This window comes from Penicillium maclennaniae, assembly GCF_028827695.1.
Source record: "Penicillium maclennaniae strain IBT 15551 chromosome Unknown utg000005l:1.0-2652337.0:1.0-2654196.0, whole genome shotgun sequence".
Classification (NCBI taxonomy): Eukaryota; Fungi; Ascomycota; class Eurotiomycetes; order Eurotiales; family Aspergillaceae; genus Penicillium; species Penicillium maclennaniae.
This window is the reverse complement of record NW_026623217.1, coordinates 583,030-610,526: the sequence shown is the minus strand read 5'-3', so window position 1 is coordinate 610,526 and position 27,497 is coordinate 583,030. Positions and strand designations below refer to the sequence as shown.

The window sequence follows — 27,497 nt, the reverse complement described above, 5'->3', positions numbered from 1 at the left end:
AAATTCAATCTTTCCGTCTCTGTATGGTTGTTACTCCTTTCACTCCGAAATCGTGTTCTGGTTGTGACGTCTCACGCCTGGATAGATGCCACCAAAATTGAGCAAGCCACTACAATCGGTGGCAATGTGCTTTGCTACCATTTCTGCCAAATGAGGCTCAAGTGGCAAATAATTGCAGCTAAAAACCCTAATGCAGCATTTGTGGATATGTTCACAAATCATAACTGGGCATTGCGATTGCAGTCCCATGGCATTTGATTTTCCAACCACAGCGGCTTTGCACATCTTTCCATCTACCTCAGCTCGCTCAGCTTTCTCATTATTCTATGCGAATTATGTCACAACAGGACTTTCACCTCAGGTAATCGACTCACCGGATCGTCATGCATACTGGAGGAGTCTGCAGCATTGCGTGAGCAACGCACGCCTTGGCAGCATTGGTAAACATCACTATTCGAGGCTGTAATGACATTGTGCCTCAATTGCGCGAGACTTGCATTCAAAGAGGCAGCTCGTCATCGGCCAAAGCCTGTTGTTCACCCCTTGTGGTAGCCTTCAGTGAAGACTCGGTGTTACAACCCCGGGGACCACCACCGCCTCCTATCATCAGGTCCCATTTCGTCCATATTCTTTCGCTGTCATGATGCCCCGACTTCGGATATTTTGGTATTGGTCGATTGGAGGTTCGGATGGGACGCTGGCTCGGTGCTTGTGATAGCCGTTGAGGATGCTTAATATTGCATTTCGATATTGCATTTCGCTGACCAGAGGACCTAAGCGGCCCGAAGAAGCATCCGATCTTGCTTCTACTCGTCCAGAGTATGCGAATGGGTCATTCACTGTGTCAATTGTATGCTTCTCGAAAAGGCCCTGCCCCCTTTGTGCTGCTCGTCGTGCGGTGGTCTTTCTGGCCGTCGTCGTGCAGATTGTGGTGACTACTCGGGCGTAATGCGAGGTCGATGAACGGTTGGAGGATCTTGAGGCCATATCGATCAGTTTCAAAGGGGTGACTAGTAACCCTAGGTTTTGGCTGACTTACTGATTGGACTCAAGCACACGCGTCACCGGCTGAGGTTCCGACTAGTGTTGTGTCCTGGTCCCTAGATCTCAAAGCTTGCCGCTGTCGAAACTTCTCTGCGCCATCAAGCACCGTCGCCAAAATGAATCGCTGGGCACTGTCGACTGTCATAGCCTCGACATGCTTAGGTACGATGGCTGTGCCACTGTCCTCTCCTAATCAGATTACCAGTTTGTATCCTCAAAAAATCTGTAACCCATCCAGTCTGCTTGTTGAGTAGACTCGCCGCTTGAACTATCGATGGCATTCAGTATTCGGTACTTGTGTCGGCTTCGTTCGTCCCTCGAAAACGGTTGCTCATCGTGATTCGGATGGGGCCTCCACGAAAACGCATCGTTGCAGAGGACAGGAGGGCTCGGCGTGCGGAGTGAGGGAGGTCATGAGACGACATTCAGCCCAAAAAGACCAACGTTGTTACGTCCCCAGAGCATCGTGAACCTTTATCCAAGGAGCAAGGTCCGAGTTGTCGTGTCAAATTACGGCCACCCTAATCCCAAGGGGAAGTGCAGAGCTCCCTCTGTGCATGCCATCCTGGAGCTAGACAAACCACCGATCCACCCGGAAATCGGCTGTGCTCACGGACTGGGGGATTCCCATGAAACCTCGCGTGGGTTGAAGAGAATCATGCCCAGTGAGACCCTGCTCATCCGAGTCAAGGCAAGTCTAGCCCTGAGCCGGCTCACATCAAGCCTGTGGAATCTACGACAACTTCGGCACATGCATGATGAGGGCCTGCACAGACAGACGAGAAACGCTACAAAACTGGGAAATAAGCTCTTCTAAGCAAGTGGGCAGAGAAACCTTACGGAGAGCCACTTCTGCCTCGCACAAATCCCGAGAACTACGATAACCTGGTCAGGAACACACATTTACATCAATAGCTCTGTAATACAGACAAGATGGGTGGGCCAATTCGTCACAGAGTTACCCCAACTGGACACATGCACGAGGTCGTGTAGACACATTGCCTGGTATTGCGGTATTTCTGAAGCCGGGGGGCATAAAACCCGCCAATACTCGACAATTCTCACCCAAAAAATACGAGATTTGTGGATGCCACTTTTCGGTGTTGGGGACAACGGCAGATATTTGGGGTGGCAAAACAGCGCGGCTCTCACATCCAGCATACCACAGCTCACCGTCCCGCGGGCCCCAACCCTATTTTGGAGGGCGAACTCCTGTTGCTAGCAGCATGTTCGAGTCTGGGACTGTATGCCGCCAGCGTGCCCGGAATACCGGCGTCCACCATCGATCGGATTGAAAATAAAAAAAAAAACCCTGATATGCGCGGTTTCAGCCCCTCGTTAGGGCTTGTCAAATCCGCTAGGCTCGAAAAGCGTTCCCCATGTGTCTTTCCCCACGAAGTGTACCTTCGAGGTCGTTCGTTCGCACGATGAGTGAGAATTTCCCTGTCCGCCCGTTGCTTCCCGAGGGCGCTTCAGATCTTTCGGAGAACGAATCGGCGACCTTCCACCACGACTGGGCTGTCTCAGGATATTCACACCCATCTCCTGGCCTTCCTGCCAATACCGATCGATTTCCCGGACGCGATGATCCTCAAAGTACCGGCAACCGACATGGGAACGCGAAAGTTCCTATCCCCGGTCCACCTACCTGAGTTCCTGGACCCCTACCAGCGGTCGGGTTAGTCGGGCGTGCGAGAACTGTCGAGAACAAAAGGCTAAATGCAGCGGGCACCGCCCCGCTTGTCAGCGATGCCAGGATGCAGACATACCGTGCTCCTATGGCGACCGGAAACGCGAGAAATTGCTCAAGTGCGTGGTCGCGTAGATCAATTTGGCCACTTCTCTAATCCGCGTTTAGGCAGTTGGAGGATCTTACCACACAAGTCAACACATATGAGACTTTACTGAGAGAGCTGTACCCGAGGTTGGATCCTTCATCGGCCCAACATGTTGATCAGACACTAGGGGGGCCCATTAGTCAGGGTAAGTCCACACCCCGGATGCTTCTCTTAAGTCCCCGAGGAGCATTCCTTCCCATTTTGACCGAACTCGTCCCTAATTTTACGCCCAAGAATGATCAGAATACTTGTGCAGGCTCGGAGCTGGGAGCTACGGGCTATCCCATGATTACGATTGATCACACCGAGGAGGATTTCAACCGCGATGAAAAGATCCAGGCTATGGGTTTCGTGGGCGAGCATTCGGAGATGGTATGGCTGTACAGACTCAAGCGAGACCTCGACCAAGACAGTGCAACTCCTGCCAGCGATACCTCCGATCGACCATCCATTTCATCCCTGAACTACTTCCAAGACGACCGCGAAGTCTCCGCCTTGTCAACGTGGATCCCACACACCGACCTCCACAGGAACTTGCTAACGCGCTCGTTGATACCTACTTTGAAGCCGTGCATCCTGCCTTTCCCGTCGTTGGCAAGACAATTTTCCAAAGCCAATACCAGTCATTCTATTCCAGTGCGAATGTGCGTCCTGGGAAGAGGTGGCTGGCAGTTCTGAACTTGATCTTTGCGATCGCGTCGAAATACTCTTTGCTTGCAGATAGTCAGCCCCTGGTGAATACTGGTGCGGACCTATTGTTCTTCGCGCGAGCTTGGCGATTAAGTCTTGGCAACGTGGCCCTGCTGGATCATCCCAATCTGCAGCAGGTGCAGGTCGAAGGACTAGCTGCTTTTTACCTCCTTTCCACTGGCCAGGTCAATCGGTATGTCTTGAAGAGCTCGACTCGGCAGTCGCAGCATTTGATTAACGACTTTTTTTTTCCCCTAGGTCATGGCGAATTATTGGTATTGCAATTCGATCAGCGGTGGCGATGGGTCTCAATTTGAGGAATGACAGCCATAGTGTTGCTCACTTATCCAAGGAGACACGGTACCGTGTGTGGTGGGCGTTATTCATGTTGGACACAGTCCTATGCGTGATGACCGGGCGTCCGCCCAGCTCCGACGAGGTGTTCTGCACTACTCCCCTTCCACTCCCCTACAAAGAGGAGGAGTTCCTGAACGAGCAAGTCGTACAACTCATCGCCCACCAGGGCGTCCGCAATTACCTCATGAGCTCACTTCTACCCTCGCGTGACACTTCGTCTGGGTTCGCCAACGTCTCAACCGACCGGACTCCCGCCACCCATGGATCAGAGCAAGTTACACCCAACGTCTCGCTGTACTTCCTCTATGCAGTAGACCTTGCGTTCCTCATGCGGCAGGCCATCGAGGCTTTATACGCCCCCGGTGCTGCGAGGCGATCCTGGCTGGAGATGGAAACGGCGATCATGTCCCTCAACAATCACGCCGACAATTGGCTCGCCCACCTCCCTCCAGAATTCGCCTTCACCGAACTAGATGCCTCTCGACCTTTCATTCGCCAACGCGCTAGTCTTGCCTTCCGATTCTACACCACAAAGCTCGTCATCTCCCAGCCTTGTCTCCGCCGGCTCACAAACGTACCCGCCAGCGGGCCATTGGGATCAACTTGTGACAAGATGGCTGCCATGTGCGTGCGAGTCGCCTCTCAAATGCTTGATCTTCTTCCCGACCGTGTTGATGCATCTTGGCTCTATGGCGTCTCACCTTGGTGGTGTGTCTTGCACTATGTCATGCAGTCCACTACGATTCTTCTGATTGAACTCTTCACACGAACACAGCCGGGGACTTCTGAGGCTGTTGCTCTTGCGAAGAAAATCCAGAAGGCTCTTCGGTGGCTACGCGAGATGTCTACCAAAGATGCATCCTCGGAGCGAGCCTGGGTAGTCTGTAGGGATATTATTTCCACGCATGGCTTCAGATTCGCCATGGACGTTGATTTCTGATTGAATCGCTTTACTAACATACCTTTGGTCCGCTGACCGCCGTCAAATGCCTATTTGATGTTCTCGCTGACACGAATGCTTCGTGCTGAATCGTATTTATCACCTTGCTTACCTTTCTCTCTTATACTTCCATCCAAGGATGCTGCCTCACAATTCCTTGCATTCGACTTGGATTGCTGCTTACACTTCGGTGTTTCTGCGACTGAACGCTGAGGTTCATCTCCGGCGTCCACCAGCGGACATCTTGGTAAATCTCGTTTGGACTCACCACACGTCTACCCTGTTATCTCGATTTCCTGGATTTCCCAAGCTTCTAATCGATTCAGCCAACTTGGATTCCATACCATCTTGTCCCCCAAAAAGATACCCAAAGTAAACCAGGCTAATCCGGCCACCTGCCTTTCAATAACTCAAATGATTCATGCTATGCCGATCCAACTAATGCCTGCCACGATCTACTCACGAACCCGCAATAAAATAATTATGCGAAAAATAATGACAAGATCCCTAGAATGAAATATAAATTTGATGAAACCGTTCTCCCCTGGCGTCTCACAAACACGAAACTACAATTCATGACACGTATAAAGATTCTCCGCCTCGTTCAGAAACGTATCAACAGGATGCAACAGCCCAAGATCAATATCCGACTGCGCAAGAAAATCCTGCATCGTAGGCTCCAAGAAGGCCATCTCAGTCGTATACCCAACCATCGTCTCCTTCTGCACCGCATACTCCATGCCCTGTCCACCCCCGCCCATCACATCACGACTCTCCGGCATAACCGGCAATATCCCCTGCACCGGCAACGTCGACCCCAGCCCGGACCCAGACACCGGTACTGGCACTGAAGTCACAGGCTGAATAGAAACTTCATTCCCCTTGCTTCTCACATCCCGATACGCATCCAAACACACCTTGACCTGCTCAAGATTATGATAAAATTCCGCCGCAGCGAGATTTCCATTTTCCGTCATCGAGCGCAGGAGGTCCAAAGCAGAGTCAAACCCGGACATGTCGGATGCATTGCCAATCGGCACAAACGAAGACATTGCGAGTATAAGCGCCGATGAAAAGAGGTAATGGGCGTGGAAGTAGCCGAATGTAGGCATTGTACCGTTGATCCAGCGCGTGAGGATCATACTATGGGAATGTCTCGCTGCGTGAATACAAGCTTCGCTTAGCGTGAGGACCGGTTTCGAGACCGAGTCCTTGGATACGCTTACATTCTTCGGGTCTTTGCGAAGCGTGATGAGGAGGTGGAGAAGGGTTGGTCTTGTTGTTAGGATGACGCATTGATTAAATGCCATATGTAGAGAGACGATTGGTTTCTTGGAGGATTCCAGATCTTCCATGTTCAGACGGAGACTTTCGGGTAATGTTTCGACCCAGTTCTTTAATGACTTGAGAAGTTTCTGCACGCGCTGGAGGAATGTTTCTTGGTATTTGCGCCGGCTGTAGAGTTTTGTGATTGTTTCGCCGACTATGCGGGCTAGTTTGATGTTGGCGGTCATGTACGCTGTATCAGAGAGTTCTTCGTCGTGGCGCCACGTTGGAGATATGGTTTTTGGCATGTCGACGTGAATGTCTTCGTCTAGGATTTGCATGGGCAGGCCCATTTTTGAGCCCCACATTCGGTCGAAGATGTAGATTGTCCACCAGATTTCTATTCGGTGTTGGCGTTCGATGGGGTCGATGAGTTGGCTTTCTGGGATGTTGTGGTTTAGACCTATTGTTAGGCCCATGCGCATTGCGTTGCTGATGAGGACGTAGGCTGAGTGGCGCCGGTTGAGGTAGTAAGAGAAGAGGGACTGTAATGGTAAGGATGTGAAGCATCATCGGGTTGGGCAGCTTACTAGGAGGAGGAGAGTTTCTAGGTGGGTTATGCTTGTTCGCTCGGGAAGGAATTGGACTAGGCTCATTGCTCGAGCGAAGTATGCGGTTCCTGGCACGCGGGATCCGGACCTTGGTTCGGAGCGAATGGAGTATGCTTGTCCGAAGGCGAAGAGGGCGAAGAATTTGCATTTATTGGCTGTGCAGTCAAAGGCTTCATTTTGGTATATTTCTTCAAGTTTTTCGAGTGTTGATTTTCGCATCATGAGGTGGTACAAGTATCCGATCTGGTGGATGGCAATGCGCACCAGTAGGCGTGCATGGTGCAGGCTAGGCCACTGAGCATCGGCTTCATTGGCTGCCGCAGCTATAGTTTCTTCACGCTCCCATTGCGTTCGAGTGATATGAGCCGTGGAATTATTCCCAGTGAGAAAGCGCCGGAATCGTGTTGCAAAGGCCGAGCAAGCTGCTTCGCCGATGTAGATTGGCGGCGAGGATGCATCGTAGCGATGAAACCAGGCTCGATCACCGATGATTGGATTTTGGATGCTTGTTACATCTGGTGCATCTGCACGGGATAGACCTCTGTACGTCTTGTTAGTCCCTAATTTTCTCAATGTGAGGATGTTGACATGCCGTTCTGTATTTGCAGGTTCCATGGCTTCGGCCGCGTCGGCCGAGGCGACCGACTGATCCTTCAAGCGCCGATTCTCTGCAAGTAGTTGATCGAGATATCTAGAGAATATCAGCGCCGATCTCCTATTGACGAGCCGGCGCATGTTCAAAGTGCATGCTAGGGCGTCTGGGTTGATCATACTTTTCGCTAACCTTGACCTGGCGGTCCCTCAGGGCATAAGCGCACTCATCAGCGCATCCTACGGACCGACACTTGCTACACGGTAGGTCACCGGAGCATTTAATCTTATGCGCATGGCATCTTTGGCAGCTGTAGTTCGGGGTCAGCCCGGGGTGGAGACGTAGAGACAAGGTGCAACGCACGCGACGAACTTCCTCCTTTGTTGCCGATCGCTTTCGTCGTCGGAGAAAATAGAACAACGCTTCAGCCCTATACCTCGTGTCATGGTGTCACGGTCACTGCATTTGTCTGGATTGGTCAGTTGTGAAGTGAGGGGAGATTTGGAAACTGAAGACCTTCGAGAAGCGCTCGGCGGTCGTAACGTCTTGCCGAGTGCTCGGCGAAGTCGGCCGAATGTTGCATCGCCGTCGGCGTTTTGACCAACCAGAATTTGGTGCACGGCTACACCAGTCATATCGATCTCTTTATGACTAATGTTCTTATTTGAGGATTGTGATACCACGTTAGGGACTCTAGATCTTTGATCTACAAGTTACTTCGTCCACTGCGTTGAGTCACTCTTCACACTTTTATATCACTTTAGCTTGAAGGATACACTACCATTGACCAAGGTTCAAATCAGATTATCAATCATGTCTATGTCCTGTAACTCTATGATGCTTCATATATGCGGTAATAGAAAGGAGAGAGCCAACACTCAACGTAGGGTATTGTCATGATCATCAGGCTTTTGCATCAATGCCAAACTTTTCTTCCACCCAGCGCTGCATATCAAGTCCCCATCTTACAATCATGAAGACAAAGACACCACCAGTCAAGGCGAAGAAAACACCTGAAAACCGTGTTAGAAGCCGTCTGATCATCAAATCGGTGGCGAGGAACTTGAAAACTCACAAATCGTAAATGTCCAACCAACGCCAATCGAGTTGATCAATGGCTCCACAGCAGCAGTCGCCGCAGCAGCAAAGATATACTGAACAAGGTATTTGCCGCTGACCACCTCGGAACGGATATGCGGCATCACCTCTATATATCATCAGCAAATGTATAGGCCCGCAAAGTATGAGGGGCAACTTACCGGCTGAATATGTGTTCAACCCATTGAACGTGCCTAACAACCCTATACCAGCGAAGAAAGCAGCGATAACCGGAACAGGCATACCACCCACTTCTTCCTCAAGTGTCCATGCATAGATCAAAGTTGCGCCAGGGAGCACAACAAATAGAGTGATAAGCCCGCTGTTTAGGCGATCTTGAGGAAGACGCACACCATGTCGTCTGATAATCCATTTTTTCACCGCACGGTCTGAAAGTTTACCGCCCAAAACACTTCCGATGAGGAAGCCCATTCTGGGGAAAGGTAGAATAGACCACTGACTAGGGGAGTGGTCAGGTTGAAGCGCGGGTTGAATATTGAGCTGGCGGACGTGAGGATTGCATATTGGAATGTTGCGAGAAGACCGCAGGTTAAATGCTGCTCTCGTTAGCTTGATTATCATCAAGGTAGCCTCATGGCCGGAAACTCACGCAGAGGAAAATGTTTGGATAGATTAAGGGCCGGAAAATGCGAAGAGGGTTGAACATGCTCAAGACCGACCGGATCGAGCGAGTTTGAGTTGCTGTTTCCACTTCTTTTTTGTTGTTGATTGTTGGCAGGAAAAAGAAAGAAAGTGCTAGGCCGAGGGCAGTCATGCCAAACTGCAGCCAGTAGATGATGCGCCATTGGGCAAATGTGACGATGATTCCACCAATGCAAGGGCCTAAAGCTGTCAATTTAAAATCGTCTAGATGGCAATAGATAAAACCATACCAATAGCCGGTCCACTGACAGAACCCACCATCATGAATCCAACCGCAGTACCACGCACAGTCTACATAATATCAGTCTCTTGAACCCGAATCATAACCAAAGGAGACACTCACTGGCTTAAAGATATCCGCAATAATAGTCTGCCCTGCAACCATAAAGAAAGTCCCCGTGAAGCCACTCAGCAAACGCATTGCAATAAACATATTCAAATCGATCGAAGCTGCCGTTCCAGCTGAACAACCACACAGAACAATAATAGCCGCGTTATACGCAGCTCTGCGCCCGAAGACACTTGTGACAGGGCCCCAGATAAACGACGAAAGGCCCATTGCAATTAAAACGCCGGCGTTGATGACATTAAGAATCTCCTTAGAAGTCGAGAAATCGGTTGCGATCGCGGAGGTCGCGGGCAGAAGAGAAGTACTTGAGAATGTGACCGCCAGAGTCATCCAGCTCACGATGAACAAGATGAGACATTTGCGCCATGTCGGAAGGGCGTAGCCGTTCTGTGGCTGCGGCTGTGGCTGTGGCTTTGTGGGTGAAATTGAGTCTAAGTCTGTGTCCGAGTCGGGGGGAGAGTCGAGTTGCGGCTCTGCTTTTTGACATTCGAGGTCTGGTTGCGCCAGGTTTGCGTTTGATGATAACATGATAATAAAATATTTTAAATTAAGATATGGTCGTACGTATCATGGCGTCCTTCTCTCCTTTGTTGAGAATGTTAATTGGAAACTTTCACAAATTTCATGCAGATCGGGCATTCTTGTATTTCGGGCCCCTCGGCGTCTTGTTTCTGTTGCCGAATGCTATCAGCGACCCACTTCCGCTGGGAGATTGCCGTTGACATCGAATTGGACGCTTCGTGATGTGTATAGTGATTGAGATTGTTGAAGCGCAGTCTATTGAGCTGTTCCCTAGGCGGTCCCAGATTTATGTGAATGATGGGTTCGGGTTCATGAGCCTCCAGCAGAAGCCCATCGGTGAAGCTTCCATAGTCCTTCAGCTGCTAAGTAAGGCTTTGCAATTCCTCCTCTGATTCAAGTTGCATGCCTGGAAGATAAGGATGCTCATCAATCATGACCTAGCCCGATTGAATCGTCTCTTCATGCAAAGAGTCATGCAGCTCGGTCTTTTGAACCTGTCACCGGGTGTGGGTCTGGTTTTTTTCGTAGTGGAGTTGCGGTGACAGCAAGATCGGTTTTCTTGGCTCGGCAACACTTCCTGACGGAAAAGTTGTTGTTGAAAAGGCCACAGGGCGTCATGCTCGAAGATTTGGGCCTCAATAACCGCAGGCGCTATCTAGACAGTCTAGACCACGATACCTTTAGGCTCTTTAACTACCCCACACCAGAAAGGGTAGCAAACCTGAACCGTGGATCTTGCATACGTGCACATGTTACACTCTCCCGTTGTAGACGAATTTTTAACATAAAACACGATTTTCGACAAGCTTTCAGCCTCATCCGTGGCCAAGATTTTTAGCCAAGCTTCGTATCCAGACAAACCTCGTAAATAAAAAAGAACGGGTGAAACAAAGCGATCTAGTGGTAGCTGAAGCTGACGCGTCCAATGAGGTGCTCGGCAGCAAAACAAAGCGAGCCCGCCAAGACCTGAATTCTTCGTATTCTAGCCTCAGTAAATAAAAAGGGATATGGACCCTCATGAAGTCCGCCCCTCCCCCTAGGCTCACGCTGCTCGGTGCATAGTGACGCGGGTAATCATGGACGTGAAAAAGGGCTCAGACTCCGAGACGTCTGCTCAACATGATGAGCACGATCACCTCGTCTTGATCCCCCACCCTAGTACTCACCCTCGAGACCCCTTGGTATCTCCCCAGTCTTGAGAATGGGCCTTGCTGAGTAAAAACTAACTACTAAACTAGAACTGGACCTTGAGGCGGAAATATGTCATTCTCTCTGTGCTATGTCTAGCATCGTTCTCTGGCGCAATTGCGCCGCTGTCGGGACAGCTCAATCTCGCAGACCAGGAGAAGCTGTACGGCAAATCCAAGATACAAGAGTCCTACGCTGTACGTGGAGGTCAAATTCCCCTCTTCGACTTAGATTCTGAATGTCCTGTGTGAACACGTCTAACACTGTATAGAACTCCGCCGCCTTGGCCGGCATGGCCGCTGGTCCATTCTTCTTCGCTCCCATCTCTCACCTTCTGGGCCGCAGCTCCGTCATTTTCTGGTGTATTCTATGCACACTCGTCTGCCAAGTCTGGGGGGCTGTCATGACCCACTCGGATGACTACATTCCCTATATCATGTCGCGACTATTCGCGGGCTTCTTCGGCGCTGTTCCAACGGTGCTTGGCCCGCGCATTGTCACTGATCTTTTTTTTCCTGCATCAGCGTGGTCGGGCATTCACGGCTCTGCATATGGCTTTTTTGTTCGGCACTATTGCGGGACCAACTTTCTCCGGCTTTATCTCGGCGAATGCTTTCTTTCCCGTGGAGTTCTGGTGGACCGTTGGACTCCTGGGTTTCACGCTCATTTGCTGTTTCTTGCTCCTTGAGGAAACTGGCTTCGATCGCAGATGTCTGGAAAATAATCCCGAGATTCCGCGAGGACTTTTGGCGAATCGTTCTGCGACTTTCTTCTTCGGACACAGTGTTGTGTTGCCGACTACTTGGAAAGAAACTGTGCGTCTTCACCTCTTTATGATTGAGGCATCTTTAACATGACTTCCAGGCCAAGATTGGTGTGACACCTTTCCTCATCGGCATTTGTCCAGTGACTATGATCATGGGCATTTTCACTCTGATCTCATTTGGATTCTACGTCGGCGTCAACGCCTTGACACCCGTCTGGCTTCAGAAACCCGCCGCAAAAGGCGGCTATGGCTTCACGCTCAAGCAAAACGCCGCATTCACATTCTGCCATTGGATCGGTATCATAATCGCGTTCTTCTTCGGGCACGAATTAAATGACCGCATTCCGCTCGCTCTGGCGCGACGGTTCAACAATGGAGCATGGAAGCCCGAGTATCGCCTTCACGTCCTCTGGCTCCCAAGTCTCATCATCAACCCAATTGGTCTTGGAATCTTTGGCGCAGCCTTGCAGTACCACCTACACTACATGATCCTCGCATTGGCTGTGTTCCTTGTTACCATTGGATCTTTGTCCAGCGTCCCAGTCACTGTAAATTACGTTGTTGAATCCTTCACTAAGTATCCTGCTGAGGCGGGTATCGTGATCGGTGCATACCGCATCGTCTACGGGCTGACCATCACTTTCTATATCAACCCCTGGGTCGCGGCCGTGGACGTGGGCTGGGTGTACGGTATGATGGCCTTCTTTGCTGTGTTCTCTTTCTTCTTCGTCATGCTTCTTATGTGGAAGGGCCATGCTATCCGAAGAATACAGTTCGCTAGCTTGGCTTCCAGTGAGGAAGGAGAGAAGCTGATCGAGTGAGGAGTGGTAGATTCGTTTGCTCTTCAGACTGCTGCACATGTACACGTTATTAATATTACCACTTCAATTTTAATCACATCATCATTGCCTGAACCATGAAGCTCGAATGCTTCCTTCAATGCGACAGGGGCAATGCAGATATTCTGAGTCGACTAAATATAAGCTCGTGGAGGCCATTCATCTTGGCAGCTGAAACCCCGCATGTTTGATACCGCCGCTTTTTTGGCTTCTCTGTCCCCCATTTTTCTCTCTAAGAAAACCGTCTCATAGCCAAGCATTCAATTATGGTAAGAATACTGTAAACTTTGGATGTCAGAGCTCGATTTTATCTCCTGAGATTTCCACTCAAGTACGGCCCCATGCCTTCAGAACGTTCCATCCAAGCAGACTCCCCTTCAGGGAACAGAAGCTTCAGAGAACAGAAGGTTTGGTATACATGAAATGAGAACGGCTTAGTTTCAACGAAAGCCTATGGATACATTATTGCCCGAATAAATTTCATTATTCGAGTGATTTCTGTCAAAGACCATCGAATTGTGTTTGCAAGGGACATCAAGAAGCTTACCTCCACGCACTAGAGACGCTTTCAAAGAGAGACATCACGGCTTTCTCTATGTGAATTGGGACACCGTTCCTGCCACGATCTAGCCTAGCCCACATGTAACACGCAGTCTTGGCGGACAAGTTGCGTAATCTGAAGACGCCAGTTTCCAGGTTGTGTTGTCTAAGGCCTACGGATTCAATGAGCTTAGCTTGCGCATGAGTAAAAAGCTTGTACCAGGCAATAAGTAAAGAAAGCAGCCACTGAGAAGGAAATGATGTGAAGACAATATTCTCAAATTCTTGGACAAATACGGAAAAAGTAATGGCACAAGTCGTTCTTGTATCAGTACTGGGCTAAAAAGCACAACTTGCTACAGCTACAACGAAAAGCTTTTAACAAAAAGAACACCTGCTGATCAGGACCAAGATTATATATGAACAATTCCAGTTCCAAAGAGGACGAATACAAGAAAAAGGCACGCTTCAGCACTCAAGGTAGCCTCCAGCAAGCCAAAGTTAAGACACCATACACGAAAAAGAATTTGACCAGTACAGAACACCCTATACCAGCTTACAGCATAATCATAAACGCACCGGAGGCCACAGCGGCAACCAGGTACGCACCAGCATGCCATCCACCAACGAAGACAGCCTTAGGTCCAGTAAGACCCGCAGCAGCTCCCTTGGAAGTAGAGGTAGCAGCGGAAGAGCCACCGGTGGAAGCCGCAAGGCTACCAGAAACGGAACCAGTTCCCGCGGTACCAGCCGCCTTCATCAGGGAAGAGCAAGAGCCAGAAGCGGACTTACCAGAGACCTTCTGTCCGGCACCAGAGAAGCCACATGCATCGTCAGACGAGCCCTGGAGCTGGTAGTAGCGGTTCATGGCCCAGGCCAGACGCTGGTTCTTGTTACACATGGAGTAAGCGCCGTAGACACCCTCGGTAGCGTTTCCAGTAATGCCATCAAGGACACCCTCCTTGCCTCCGAGGTAGGAGAAGGTGTTGGTGTACTGCTTGTCGGTGATGTCGTCGACGGGAACACAGTCAAGGGTGTTGTACATGCACTCGCAAAGGTCAGCGTTAGGCGCAGGGGGGAGCTTGCTAGCGGCGAGCCAGTCGGAACCGACAGTGGGGCAGGCCTGACCGACTGTGGTGCTGACGGAGTAGCTGGCGGAGTTGACTCCGGAGGGGCTGACGGAGGCCATCTGCTTGGAGAGGTAGGAATAGTCCTCGAGGGTGGAGACAGAGTTTCCAGAGGTGGAGACAAGGCCGAAGTTGTTGGAGGTGTCGAAGTACATGTAGACGATACCACCGGACCAGACGTCGTCCATTTGGGGACCGAAAAGGACGGGGACGTCGGTGAATTTACGCGGGCTGGGCTGGTTGCAGCCGTATTCAGAGAAGAAGGCCGGGACGGGGTAGTTCCTGAACTCATCGGTGCGCGCTTCGTAGCCAGAGGTCTTGAAGGACGAGTCACCGCACCACTCGTAGATGTTGTAGCCGAACATGTCGATGGAGTCACTGGCGTCGTCGCAGACGAGGTAGTCAGCGATGTTGGCACGGACAGTGGCATCATCATCGGTAGCGTAACCGATTGCGAGGGAAGAACGGTAGTTCTTCTGCTTGATGTAGGCCTTCATGTCACGGACGGCGGCCTTGACGTAGGCCATGGAGTTGGTGTTGTTGACCATGTTGGCGACCTCGTTACCGGCGAAGAAACCGATGACATTGGGGTACTTGGCGAAGGCATCGACGACCTGAGAGTAGCGAGTGAACAGGTCGGCGTTCCACGAGGGGTCGGTCTGGACAATGGACTCGGAGGGCGAAGACAGATCAGTGATAACGTAGATACCGGCGTCGGCGAGTGCGTTCATGCACTCGTCGTGGCTGGAGTTGGGGTTCACGGCGTAAGTGCGGACGACATTGGTTCGGAGACCAACCAGGTAGGGGATGTCGCGCTTGCAGCTCTCCACATCAGCCAGAGGGTCGACGTAGTCTTGGGTGCTGGAGCCACCGTTACGGCCCGAGTAGTCGGCCTGGTAGGCGACACCGCGGATGTAGAATTCAGTGCCATTGTTGGAATAGAAGAACTTCTTGCCCTTGATTTCGATGGCGGGCACAGTAGCCATAGCCGATCCCAGAAGGGACAGGCCAGCAAGAACGGAGTATTTCATTGTGAGCTATGAGGCTCAAGCGAGCGTGAGGAAACGAATGGAAGGAATGAATGACTGGTATAAACGATCGAAGGCGATGAAGGAAGAAAAGAGGGAGACTGTGTTTTGGGGAGGACAGGAGAATAATAATAGCAAGAGTGGATTAGATTACAAAGGGGGGTCGGGTACTTCGGGGATGCGCGCGATGACGCTGGACAGCCATGTACCCTTTCCCTTTCCCTTTGCCCACTCCTCTCCAACCACCTCAAATGGCACGACCCAACGACACATCATCAAGCGGGCTGCGCCGGTGGGTGCGTACATCACTGGAGTGTCCCGTCAGAGGCAATTCAACCCAGCCGATCCCGCGCAAAATGTGAGACTCGAGTTGCAATATCGATTGGTTTCTTCGCGGGCCAACCGAGTCCACTGTTTCGGTCCCCTGTGGAGCAGGGAGTCCCTAGCGCCAATGAGCCTGCTCGACCCCTCTGTGACCCTTCCTTGTTAGCGGCCCTTTAGCGGCTTTAGTGGTCCCCCCCTGAGACAAGCGATTCCACTTTAGTGCTTGCTAGTTTTCCATCCATGGATCTAGTGTTCCCCACCTTGGGTCGCATGGTCAGCAAGCAGGAGATAGCGAGTGACGCTGGACCCTGACTGGCCAGGACTGTGAGTCCACACTTGGTTGCTCGCGGAGAAAACAACCAATGTACAGTACACCAAAACAAAAGTTTCTCAGGAATATGGTCGCCTGGTCTCTAGCAATACGAGACTCATCAGATCGTCCCGTTTCCATCCCCGTTCGCTGCAACAAAAAGCTTGTCTCGCCAAGGGCGATCTGTGTTGCCCATGATGTCGTTTGGAATTTCGGGCATTATTTGATGGTTCCTATTTTTGTCCCACTCAGTCCTCAGTCCCAGCTGTCACCAAAAGCTGGCTTTTTCGCCTCAGTAAGACCTGTGTCGCGTCCGTGCTTAGGCCACCTTCCATAGCTCCGTTATCCGTACCTTTCTACAGAGACTAGCCACCGGCTTGTTCACTCTCCAGGGCGGGCTCGAATCATGTGGCGTGTCTCATTCCAATCTACGTCAGTTCGGAACTTATCCCACAGGCAGACACTTTCTATTCTTGACCACCCCGAAACCCCGTAATTTGGTCCTAGTCGGCCCAAAAAGACAAAACGTCCCTGAATTTTCGCTGATCAGCCACTAACAACCATCGAAATGAGAAGCAAAACTGGTCCTGAGAGTTATTGCTTGTGGGGCCGGGACCAGTCTCACGTCTAGACCTGAACCGCAAGACGGCACACCAGATTAATTACAATTCGAGTCCCGGCATACCCCATCACTCTGAGGAATATAACACTTAATGAGATCGGAGCGAGCATTTTATCCCATCGATGTCGACGCGATCTCTCGCGTAATTCGTGGTCCTTGGACGATCACCGTCCCGTGTTACGACCCCTGATTATCAAAGCGGGCCGGATGGGGCAGTCGCGCATATCGATGGAGACTCAAAGCACGAACCCCTCTGGTTCGGACAGCCACAAAGTTGAAGGTGGAAGAGATGTGCTCCGGTTTTACGATCAAGCTTTTTAGTGCATGTGTTTGAAGCCTGGGGCGTGGGAAATGGCACGGAACATGCTGTATCAAGCCGACGGCTTTTAGCGCGCTCGTCCATGGATGTTACCACAGGGGATCAAGAGCTATAAAAATGTCATCAAGGCTTCTCGTCCAAATACTTCTATCCAATACGATGAGACTAGCAATTAAGTCAACCTGCTTATTTATGGTTTTGTTTTGGGGGTGGGGAAGATTTTTTTTTTTTGACGAGCGCGGGAGAGATGGAGGCAGCAGAGGATATTTCCAATCAATAGTGGTAGTCATGGTCAGATGTAGGCGATAAAGTATGATCAAGTGCGGTTCATCAGTGTTCATTTGCATGCAGTCAAATGTAATCAGTTTGTGAAAGCTGGCTATATTCTGACACTTTGTCATATTGGAACTCTTCTTTTTCTTTCTTCATTACAATGTGATGGCCCTTGCGAGTGATTATCAGAGGTGAGCGGGAGGGCAGTCATCGGGGGGCGAATGTGGGTTCAGATAGGGGAATGTATTCGATGTCCCCTTTTTCAAAAGAGAATCATCGTAGGGTTTTTGTACATGACGTATTGTCTGCATGGAAAGGTTGATGTACGTATAGGGGATGACGCCAGGGATTAGAGGATATAGAGGCGAAGAATAGGTCTTTACTGCGCTTTACTTTGGTATGGTGATGGTAGTAGTGTGAACGGCACAAATTTTGACTAACCATATCTTATCCATATCAGCTCGATATGTTGAGAGAGAACTTTTCGTGCAACTTCTGCTATCGATGAGACTAAGACACATAATTAATGTGATACATGTCGTCGATTCAAGTTGAGTGGAAGCTTGGCTAGAGGCTTGGCCTTCATTCCAAGGTTCGGCCAGCATGCTTGGCTTTAATTCCAAGCTTTGGCCCAGTAAGCTTGGTCAATTAATTCCTTGGCTTGTATGATCTTTAGCCTTGGTGATATCTATAATCTTCTTACGTCTGGAGTGGGAATTGAAACAGATGCGTTAGAGGTCTTAAAACAGAGACGCTTCGCTACAGGGTGACCAAGTCAAAATGTGACTCCGAACGGTGGAAAAGTCGGCTTTCTCTTGAAGGCTCGGCCCTCGCGATTGAAGTGCTCAACTAGAAGGTTGCTACAAGGCGATAAATTTTACGCCTTCTAAGGACCCTATGGTATTGCGCAGCTGAGATGGAGGACAGACGGATGAGATGCTCGCGACGGCCCTCAATGGAGTGGGAGCTGAAGGAAGTCATTCGTGGGTAAGGTCGTGATAGATCAGTGTCCAAAGCGAGATCTGCTCCACCTCTCTTCAAAGGTAGGTACTCTGTTCACGTCGCATGCGCGTTATCATGGACGTGCTTCTACCTATGTCCTTATTGACGTTATGGGGTGGGCCATGAGGAGTTGCCAGCCTTGGACTAGCAGACAAGAGCTTCGGACAACCCATCTGCAGGAAAGAAATAAGTAACACGAACTAAACGTCAATACACCTCTTTTTTCCTGGGCCTAGAAAGTGATATTCGTGGTTGGTCATGTTCTCGACTTTTCCCGCTAATTCGCGAAATATACACCTTGAACAAATGTATGCGACCTTGACACAAGTTCACAAAGCCCCTCTGGCCACGACTTTGGATCAATTCTGTCAAGATCACAGCACTCCCATTGCTCATGCAATTTATGACTCTCCGATAGCAGGTAATTGTGCTGTCTATTCTATGTCCGAACAGTTGTCTTGTTGGCAAGTTTCGAGGACCTTCTCCGCCTGCAACTTCTGCATCCTTCTTGGTATCCCACTATCAATTCCAACTGTATTCTCCACCCCCTCAGCTCTTCAATTTGTATTTTATTGCATTACAAGGCTAATCTGGCTCACTACATTATATTGGTACTTCACATCGCTTCGTCACTCAACTTCCGATTAGCGTCATTTCTGCTGAATCCGGAAACACCCAACAATAACAAGCACCTCGCGCTCATTTGCACCCTTCACTTGTGTGCAGTGGCTTGCACCCTCTCGAAGATATACTTTGTGAGCTATCGATATCAGTCTTTCCGCACTTACCTCGTCCATTGTCGTCTTCGGTAGACGTTCCGACGTCCGCACCTCGATGCACATCTCTTGATACTCCCGCTGCCTCACATCGTCGTTCCCCTTCTGATGGCTCTGAATATACCAAGCGACTATCTACATTTTTAGTAATACGGACTCTTGTCGCCCACTTGCCGCCAATCGACGCGTCACAATTGTCCCCCAGCAGCGCTACACGGTGGTTTGCTCAGGTGGTACTTCCTTTCGTGAAATCTATTCTGGAGATATTGGCAGATCTACCTGCTGGCACTTGCTGAGACACCTCGCTTCTTAGCTGTGCATCGCTAGGACATCCTTCCTGCTCTACATTTTCGGCATCAAAGTCGCTTTCTTGTGGCTCTGTCGCTGGATACAGCCCAAGTAGCAACCGTAACCTAGAGATCATAATTCTCTTCTCCAAATGGACAGACAAAGCCGGCCAAGTGATGAAAAAAAAATGAAGCGTATCAGACCGAAATTCAGTACTGAGTGCCACAGATATGACACCAATAAAATCAGTCGGCGTGAGCAAGCCCAGAGGTCAAGCTCCGAAGACAAAAATATCATGGGAACTCTCATGTCTCCTCTCCGTGACCTTCGGGTATGTAGACTCAAACCCCTTCATTTGCGTACAGAGGTCAAACTGAACTGGTCAACCTTCCCATGCTGCGCCGTTATTCGAGTTCGTCAAGCAGGACCGATACTCGTACTAGTCAATCCCGACTTTCGAGATCAAGCTTCCGTCACTCTCCCAGAAGTCAAGCAACACAGTCTCTAGTCGCCCAAAGGCTTTCGAGATCCACGCACCGTCATCTTCTTCCGAGTAAACGTGATATGCAGTAGGGCAAAGCGGATAAAGACCCAATACCATCTGCCGTAGGCATACAAGCTGGTAACACTGCAAGCAGTGTGGGGATCGGTTTTTTCCGTTGGTAACAAAACGGGGCCAGGGCTGGACCACTTCCGAATGATGCACGGAGAAAGGAGAGGGGGATGAATCCCCAAAGAAAGAACAAAAGAAGGAAGAAAAAAAATTGGAAAGAAGGGAAGGGAGAGAAGTGTATACGTGAGGAACCCTACTATTCCCAATTGGGAGGGGCGTGTTTGCAGTCTGGGAACTTTCCCTCTGCGAGCCTTCACTCTTGGAAGATTTCCGTTTTGGAGGCCTTCGTTCCCGGTACAGGCATATCTCTATGACCACTGCGTCTTTCTGATCTTGGCAAACCGGGCTTCATAAGAATCACGTCATCAAAGGATCGCCCTATATTCTATAATATATACGTCCCTGTGAGGATGCATTATCTCATATTATTCAGGCAATAGTACAACCATCAAATTGAGCTATGAATAACCTATATGTGCAAGTCAAATGTACGGCAGCTGCCCTCGAGCCAAAGATATGAAAATCACCAATAGCTGGCTAGAGCGACGTGTTTGGCTTCCTTCACTGTTTAGCATACTCGGGCTACCATCTGCGTGGTTTTACGGCTTATTACAGTTTCAAAAGGCAATGTAGCCCTGGGTGCTTCAGATTCTCCCTTTGAACCATCACCATGGGCAAACTAACCTTCAAATCAGTCTGCTCATTCACTACTCTGTTGCCCCGGACGAAATTTCAACGTTCACTTTCAAAAGTGAAGTCCCACCACAGACACACTAGAGTCATGTGCTTTGTATTGGGCTGCACCTCATTGTCGGTCCAACTCTTTACCGACCAGGATCCAGAACAGACTACGTGCCAATGGCAGTTCTCGCGATCGGCAATCTGATCGACAGAAACGCTTCCCAGTAAAGGTAGAATATCGTTTGGAATTTGCGCTCATGAGTCAACGGCTAGAAATGCAAAAATACAAGCAAAAGATGAGTAGATGTGAGACATCTTGGACAGAATCAAGAAAAGGTGAAATTGGAGCTCTCGTGAGAATGTTGAAGTATGGAAGGAAACGAAGGCCGAGAATGATTAAATAATCGGAATCTGATAGGAACAAGAGGATGTCTGAAAGTGGTCGGGCGTGCCACAAGACTATAAGATCTTCGCACATGGGCATTGGTGCAAGGCCAAAGCTCGAGGCCGCCTCGAGGAGTGCACATCCCACGACAACAACAAGGTCTACTCATCTCAGGTGTGCCCTGATCACTTCGATAGAAGCGGAATGTCAGAAATTCGTCGCTCCCGTGTCAGTGAGGCATTACTGTTCACAGTTATCCCCGGTCAACGCTTTCATGCGTTGGTGGTGGCCGAGATTCCTCCAGCTTGAAGCTCCGCGGACGGTGAGAAAAATCTACATTTAACCTCTGGTCAAGTCCCTCGTATTTCCCCGTGGTAGAGCATTCTCGGTCGCTGCCCAGAAGTAGCGGTCTGGTGTATATCCAAAAATCGAGAAAAATTCCAAAGACCTTATTTTCGTCCAAACTCAACAAATGCATAAGTGAAGCATGATAGCATCAAGGAAGGGGTGAAAGACATAACCACACTAAATATAGAAGCAGCAGGCAGCAACAATAACCCACCAAAGCCCGGGTAAACAAGGCGCGCAGGTCAGGGGGGGGGCCAATGTCGAATCCGTTGGAGACCAAGCTTCTGGCTTTCAGCCTTATAAGGCGAGCGCTATGGTAGGCCCCCCCCCCAATCTCTTCCTCTTTCTTCCAGGCTGCCCTTTTGCAATCTAGCCTTGACGTCTGACAGACTCTGAAAGAGCAGCGCTCTGATGATGGGCGCTTAGCACAGGACTTACTCATCCACCACAGGAAGAAATTCATACGGCGTCTAGGCTATCAAATTACTCGTGTCGCATGAAAGAGTCGCACGAAAGATTGCCGTGAAGGACTTCCTCACCGACCGTGGATGCGCATTCCCCCTTCTGGACGCTGGACACCGCCCCTTCGGCGCACCTGAGGCAGCGATCGGCCACTCCCGTCCCACACCCATCGACCCAAGCCACCCACGTATGGCTTGAATACCCGACTCTCGTCCAGATGGCGACCATTCTGGGACGAATGATCCCGCCATCTACGACATTTGCGCTGTCACAACATGTGATGGGCCTGAAAGCGCTCACCTTGATCTGGCGAATAGGATATTCTATGTTCGTCGGATTGTACGGGTAGTGGCCAATGAGATACCTCCATTTCGAAGTGCCACAGTACGCCAGTGCCACCGTCTCCGAGTTGACAGAGTGATCCTGATTGTCTATGCGAGGTGACCTCACGGAATTGCATAGGCGAGTATCGCCAAGAAACCTAAACACCCAAGTCGAAGCTTCGTGGCCTTGGTTTTCTTGGTTTCGGGGTTTCCTTGGTTGGGCGTGTTTCGTGTTCCCCCTATCGAGGCTGGCTCATCTCGTTGCCAGCGCACCGCTCTCGATCCTTCTTTCAGAGTGTATGAGCATGGCGAGGGGAGCCAGCGCGACAGTTTCCAAACCAAGTAAAAAAGAAATTGGCTTGTATGAAAGGGAGTAATCTATGCCAAACAGGTTGCGTCGCAAGCAACCCCGATGAACGCGAGACGCCAAGCATCAATCTCCACAGCATTGCTCGATCGCCCCCTGTTCGAGTGTGGCTGTGTCACAGATCACAATATGCAGGCCAAACCGGTGACTTCACTCTCGCTCTTCCACCCTCCTTTCTGGTTCCCCTCTCAATTCTGATCGGGGACTGTCCATTCGCTTTGTTGCTTTGTTGCCTTGTTGCTTTGTTGCCTTGTTGCTTTGTTGCTTTGTTGCCCCTTGACTCCCTGTTTCACCGCGGTTTCCCCCCCCCCTTGAGTTTACAGGCCCGTCATTGAGATTCAGGGAACACCATCTGCCCCTAAAAGCTTCCTCATCGCTTTGTGTGGCTGCACTTGAGGCTGTGCCCATCCATATTACTCTCTCACTCTCCACATTGCCACTCATTTGGTTCAGGCGTACTGAACAGACTCCACGTAAGTGTTGTTGATCCACGCGTCTACCCTGTCTTGAGGCAAGAGTAGCGCAGAAGGCCCGATCAGGCTACTGTCTTTGACTCGGCCTTTAGAACATCTATCTCGAGCCCTGCCTCTGCCTCTGCCTCTGCCTTTCTGTCTCAAATTCTTATGGATATCCAGTTCGTCCTTTCGATTTCAATAATACAACCCAATTAATTTGCCATAATGCGTGAGTCTCCTACAAACAAACCCCGTTACACGACAACCCACGTGCAGTAACAAGAGATATTCACATCATGGCAGATATTTATCGTCGTCAGGCCCGCAATCTAGCCTGGTACGACGAAGACGGCGAGCCGTCCTCTCACAATCCATTCAAGAAGTTTCGCACACGCCCACGGCGCACTCGCTCCATCGACGTGGAACTTCAACAAAACAACCACACCTCTCGCAGCCTGGGGGATCTTTCTCACGACACAGATCGCCGTCGTGATTTCACGCGCGACGTTGGTGGCCCCGAGCACGCGGGCACTTTCCCTCCCGAATCTGCGGGCAGCGATCAGTACATCAACGGTCTGGAGCCATCAACGTTAAGCCAGGAGCCGATCAACGTGTCGAGCGGTAATGAAGAATCTGAGCAGCCGCGTAAGCGAGGTTTCATCAAGTTTGGGCGTCCTGAGACGCCGTCGGAGCCCGATGACGAGAAGGGTGAGGCGCCCAAGTTCACCGTTGCGTCGCAATTACGCGCGACGATTTTGAACTCGTGGATCAATGTCTTGATCTTGGCAGCGCCGGCCGGTATTGCGCTACATGTCGTGAAAGCGAACCCGATTGCGATCTTCGTCGTCAACTTCATTGCGATTATTCCGCTCGCTGCGATGCTGAGTTATGCGACTGAGGAAATTGCTCTGCGAACTGGTGAAACGATTGGAGGATTATTGAATGCCTCCTTTGGAAACGCGGTCGAGTTGATTGTCGCTATTATCGCGCTGGTCAAAAAGGAGGTTCTAATCGTGCAGACTTCGCTGATTGGAAGTATGCTTTCAAACCTGCTGCTCGTCATGGGCATGTGTTTCTTCTTTGGTGGTATCGATCGCGTGGAGCAGCATTTCAACGTCACTGTCGCGCAGACCGCAGCCAGTTTGCTCGCGCTTGCTGTGGGCAGTTTGATCATTCCCACTGCTTTCCACAAATGGTCTGACGCTACCAACGTGGACAACACAGCCCCTCTCTCTCGGGGAACCAGTGTCCTTCTCTTAATCACCTACGGCTGCTATCTTTTCTTTCAACTGAAATCCCATGTCGACATGTACAACCGGCCAAGTCCGAAAGTCGAGAAACGCCACCAAAGGATTGGCGAAGGAGACGCCAATCGCGGAATTGCCCAGATCGCCAAAATGTCGGCTGCATCCATGGGCGGCGAGAATGCGCAACAGGTCCAAATGCAAGATCCAGATGACGAGCCTGAGGAGCCTCAGCTGACAATTGCGGTTGCACTGATCACGCTGGGTATTGCGACTACGCTTGTGGCTGTTTGTGCTGAGTTCATGGTTGATTCCATCGATGCACTTACGGCAACTGGTAACATTGGCCAGACTTTCGTCGGTCTGATCCTTCTCCCTATTGTCGGCAATGCCGCTGAGCACGCCACCGCGGTGACTGTTGCCTGCAAGGACAAAATGGACCTCGCGATCGGTGTCGCCGTAGGCTCGAGTATGCAGATTGCGCTTTTGGTTCTACCTTTGATTGTTGTTATTGGTTGGATCATGGGTGTTGAGGACATGGTACGTACATTCTGAACCCCGGAGTCTACACCAATGCTTTCGTGCATTTGTTAACGTGATACTGACCAACATTAGACTCTCAACTTCGACGCATTCCAAATCATCGTTCTCTTTGTCGCTGTTTTACTCGTCAACTATCTTATTGCTGACGGCAAATCTCACTGGCTTGAGGGTGTCTTGCTTATGATGATGTATCTGATTATTGCTATGGCTGCTTGGTACGTTGTCCTATCATCACCCCATCGTGGATGCTCGACCGGTTGAACGGGTGCTAACTCTGATACAGGTTCATCGACTGATCGACTCTGCGAGTTGACGGAAAATTACCTTATTACACACTCATTTCTGGGTTTTCCCTTTTTCTTTCTATTCCCCACGTGTACTATATCTTGATCGCATTTCTTGAAAAATGGTCACGCTGTAATGTCTTTTCGCATTGTTCACAGAGTCTTTTGCCTGCTTATGTAGCCCTTATTGGCCTGTGCACAAGACTCATTTTCATCATACAGTACACCTGACCTTCCTGGTTAACAATGTTTCCGTCAATAATCATTGCATCAAGTCCCGACGATCTCATCGGATCGATCGAGAATATACAAGAGACATACGTAGGTCTAGACATAAAGCAGGACTGGACTGTGTCCAACAACAGGGACACCAGCTCAGATGCAGATGCAAGATGTAATCTAAGAACCCAGAAGCTTAAAGAAGACGAAAACTTGAAACTACAGCTCAACAGACGAAAGCGTCTCTGAATTCGTTTTGAGATCATGACGTCAGTTGTTCACCTCACCGGTCTCAACTCATGTTAAATGCGCCCTCAATCCAAGGGCTGTATCATATCCAACTACAAGCCAATTCAATTAATCGACCGAGCAAATCATCAAATCGCAATCATGGTCAAAGATAACGAAACAGTCATCGAGTAAGTCAAACACCTCAATCAGCGCCACAATCTCCCGCGCCAACACCATCGAAAAGAGAGTTCAACGACCTCGTCAACATGACAGCCGACGAGCTTCGAAACTGGTTAAAAGAAGAACAGTCCCAGTCCTCCGGTTGGGGCGCTGAGTCCGGAGAGACAGTCGGTCATGAAAGGTGCATCATACCTCACCGACACCCCTTTCCTCGCATCTACTCGGCACTAACAAAACGCGAACTACAGCGGACGCAAAATCGTCTCCATCCTCGAACACAACCCCGACAAAGACCCGAACAAGTACAGAGATGAGGATCTCGAACATATGAGAAAGGTGGTGTCTTATTGCAAGAGACATCTTGCACAGGAGGAGAAGGCGAAGCAGAATACGGACAGTAAGAGCTATAAATCGCTGAAGAACTGGGGCCACGACCCTTTGAAGAACTAGATATACGAATGCGTCTTGGGGAAGGTTGGGGAAGGGTGTTAGGGTGTGTGAGTCTATTCAATGCTCAATGTCTGTAGTGGACATGTCCAGGTGTCCATGGGTGCTGAGGATTGCTATAGGTGGATAATATCTTCGATCGGATATCTTCATTTCACACGCTATGGATCACTATTAACCTTTTGTTCAATATTTATCCATTGCGCGAATCCAACCACCGGTTGTGCCCACTTGCCCACTTGCCGTGGGTTACAAAATTGCCCGATATATAACCGCACAAGCATCAGCCAAGCCCCATTTCCACACCTACGACCCTGATAGGAAGAGTTTGGTCGTCCCACGTCCAGAAGAACCCCCAAGGCTAAATCCCCATCTAAGGGCTAAATAGGAAAATCCTCGGCTCATCATCGGCCTAACTGTCTGTTACGGCTAGCGCGTGACCATCCCAAGATCCCCGGAGATGAAATTTCCCCGCGCGGGATGCAGCAAACAGGCTAAAGTCCCAGCGGAGTCGTAATAGCAGGGGCAGCAGCAAGTAGTAGCAGCAAGTAGCAGCAAGTAGCAGCAAGTAGCAGCAAGTAGCAGCAAGTAGCAGCAAGTAGCAGTAGTAGCAGTAGTCGAGTAGTCGAGTCCTTGCTCGGTTAGAGTTTATGGGTTCTACAGGTACTTTTTACGTTTACTGTCTTCTGCTATGTCTAAGCTCAGAATGTCCCGCGACCCGGGGAAATTGCGGGCCTCCCATACGCTAGAAGGAATCCCACACATTCGAACGTAAGCCCAAATTAAAGAATGTAGCCCCGAGCCGGACTAGAGCCTCGGGTGGAAGAATGTTCTTAAAATGAGAGAAATTGTGGCTTGTGGCGCATTCTGGTATTCAGGCGCTGTACACGTCCTCGTGCACTTCTTAGTGCAGGTTTGCATATCTCCTCACAATAGTGCATGAGGCATACGGAATACGATCCCGATGGTCACCCACACATTATGAAAATTACCAATGACACCCCCACGCCGAAGTCGGGATAAACGATCATGCACGGCAATTGAAACCCCGACTCGGAATCGGGATCTGGCCGAGTGTTGCCCTCCTTTTTTCCATTTTGTTTTTACCCGAACCGATGTGGGGAATTAATTCTTTGGTGAGAGATTCGAGGAACAAATGACGGGTGTGCTATGATTCATGTTACAATCATTTCGGGCCGAAAGTTCCTTTTTCCCGTTTTGCCACCCTTTCATTGTCAGTTCGGTTTAGTTAACCGGTTTTGGGTTCTCGTTCTGGCTAAAAGTGTCAAAAGTACCTCACTCAGGGTGTGGGATATTGCCTAATAGTCCCGTAGCATACCCAC

The 27,497-nt window shown here is 50.1% G+C and overlaps 6 protein-coding genes across 6 annotated transcripts; 4 read left to right on the top strand and 2 right to left on the bottom strand.

The window, feature by feature from the left end:
• Nucleotides 1-2,471: 2,471 nt before the first annotated feature.
• Nucleotides 2,472-4,869, top strand: N7477_005452 (putative C6 transcription factor; the record flags this gene model as incomplete). Its single annotated transcript, XM_056967115.1, has 5 exons — nucleotides 2,472-2,669; nucleotides 2,801-2,853; nucleotides 2,903-3,368; nucleotides 3,413-3,765; nucleotides 3,831-4,869. 5 exons carry the CDS (start codon nucleotides 2,472-2,474, stop codon nucleotides 4,867-4,869), a joined length of 2,109 nt encoding a protein of 702 aa, XP_056821869.1.
• Nucleotides 4,870-5,435: 566 nt separating this feature from the next.
• On the bottom strand, nucleotides 5,436-9,778 carry N7477_005451 (transcription factor domain-containing protein; the record flags this gene model as incomplete). The annotated part of the gene is made up of 10 exons (XM_056967114.1): nucleotides 5,436-6,680; nucleotides 6,726-7,437; nucleotides 7,520-7,594; nucleotides 7,702-7,997; nucleotides 8,308-8,351; nucleotides 8,414-8,545; nucleotides 8,598-9,006; nucleotides 9,047-9,279; nucleotides 9,330-9,390; nucleotides 9,443-9,778. The coding sequence occupies 10 exons, from the start codon at nucleotides 9,776-9,778 to the stop codon at nucleotides 5,436-5,438; spliced, it is 3,543 nt and encodes a 1,180-aa protein (XP_056821868.1).
• Nucleotides 9,779-11,046: 1,268 nt separating this feature from the next.
• N7477_005450 (Major facilitator superfamily domain general substrate transporter) lies at nucleotides 11,047-12,745 on the top strand (the record flags this gene model as incomplete). Its single annotated transcript, XM_056967113.1, has 5 exons — nucleotides 11,047-11,151; nucleotides 11,209-11,355; nucleotides 11,430-11,654; nucleotides 11,683-11,973; nucleotides 12,023-12,745. 5 exons carry the CDS (start codon nucleotides 11,047-11,049, stop codon nucleotides 12,743-12,745), a joined length of 1,491 nt encoding a protein of 496 aa, XP_056821867.1.
• A 1,114-nt stretch (nucleotides 12,746-13,859) lies between these two features.
• On the bottom strand, nucleotides 13,860-15,461 carry N7477_005449 (glycoside hydrolase family 72 protein; the record flags this gene model as incomplete). Its single annotated transcript, XM_056967112.1, has 1 exon — nucleotides 13,860-15,461. One exon carries the CDS (start codon nucleotides 15,459-15,461, stop codon nucleotides 13,860-13,862), a length of 1,602 nt encoding a protein of 533 aa, XP_056821866.1.
• A 7,841-nt stretch (nucleotides 15,462-23,302) lies between these two features.
• On the top strand, nucleotides 23,303-25,089 carry N7477_005448 (hydrogen/calcium exchanger domain-containing protein; the record flags this gene model as incomplete). Its single annotated transcript, XM_056967111.1, has 3 exons — nucleotides 23,303-24,790; nucleotides 24,866-25,008; nucleotides 25,077-25,089. The coding sequence occupies 3 exons, from the start codon at nucleotides 23,303-23,305 to the stop codon at nucleotides 25,087-25,089; spliced, it is 1,644 nt and encodes a 547-aa protein (XP_056821865.1).
• A 597-nt stretch (nucleotides 25,090-25,686) lies between these two features.
• N7477_005447 (DUF3140 domain-containing protein) lies at nucleotides 25,687-26,157 on the top strand (the record flags this gene model as incomplete). Its single annotated transcript, XM_056967110.1, has 3 exons — nucleotides 25,687-25,715; nucleotides 25,772-25,888; nucleotides 25,956-26,157. 3 exons carry the CDS (start codon nucleotides 25,687-25,689, stop codon nucleotides 26,155-26,157), a joined length of 348 nt encoding a protein of 115 aa, XP_056821864.1.
• Nucleotides 26,158-27,497: the final 1,340 nt, after the last annotated feature.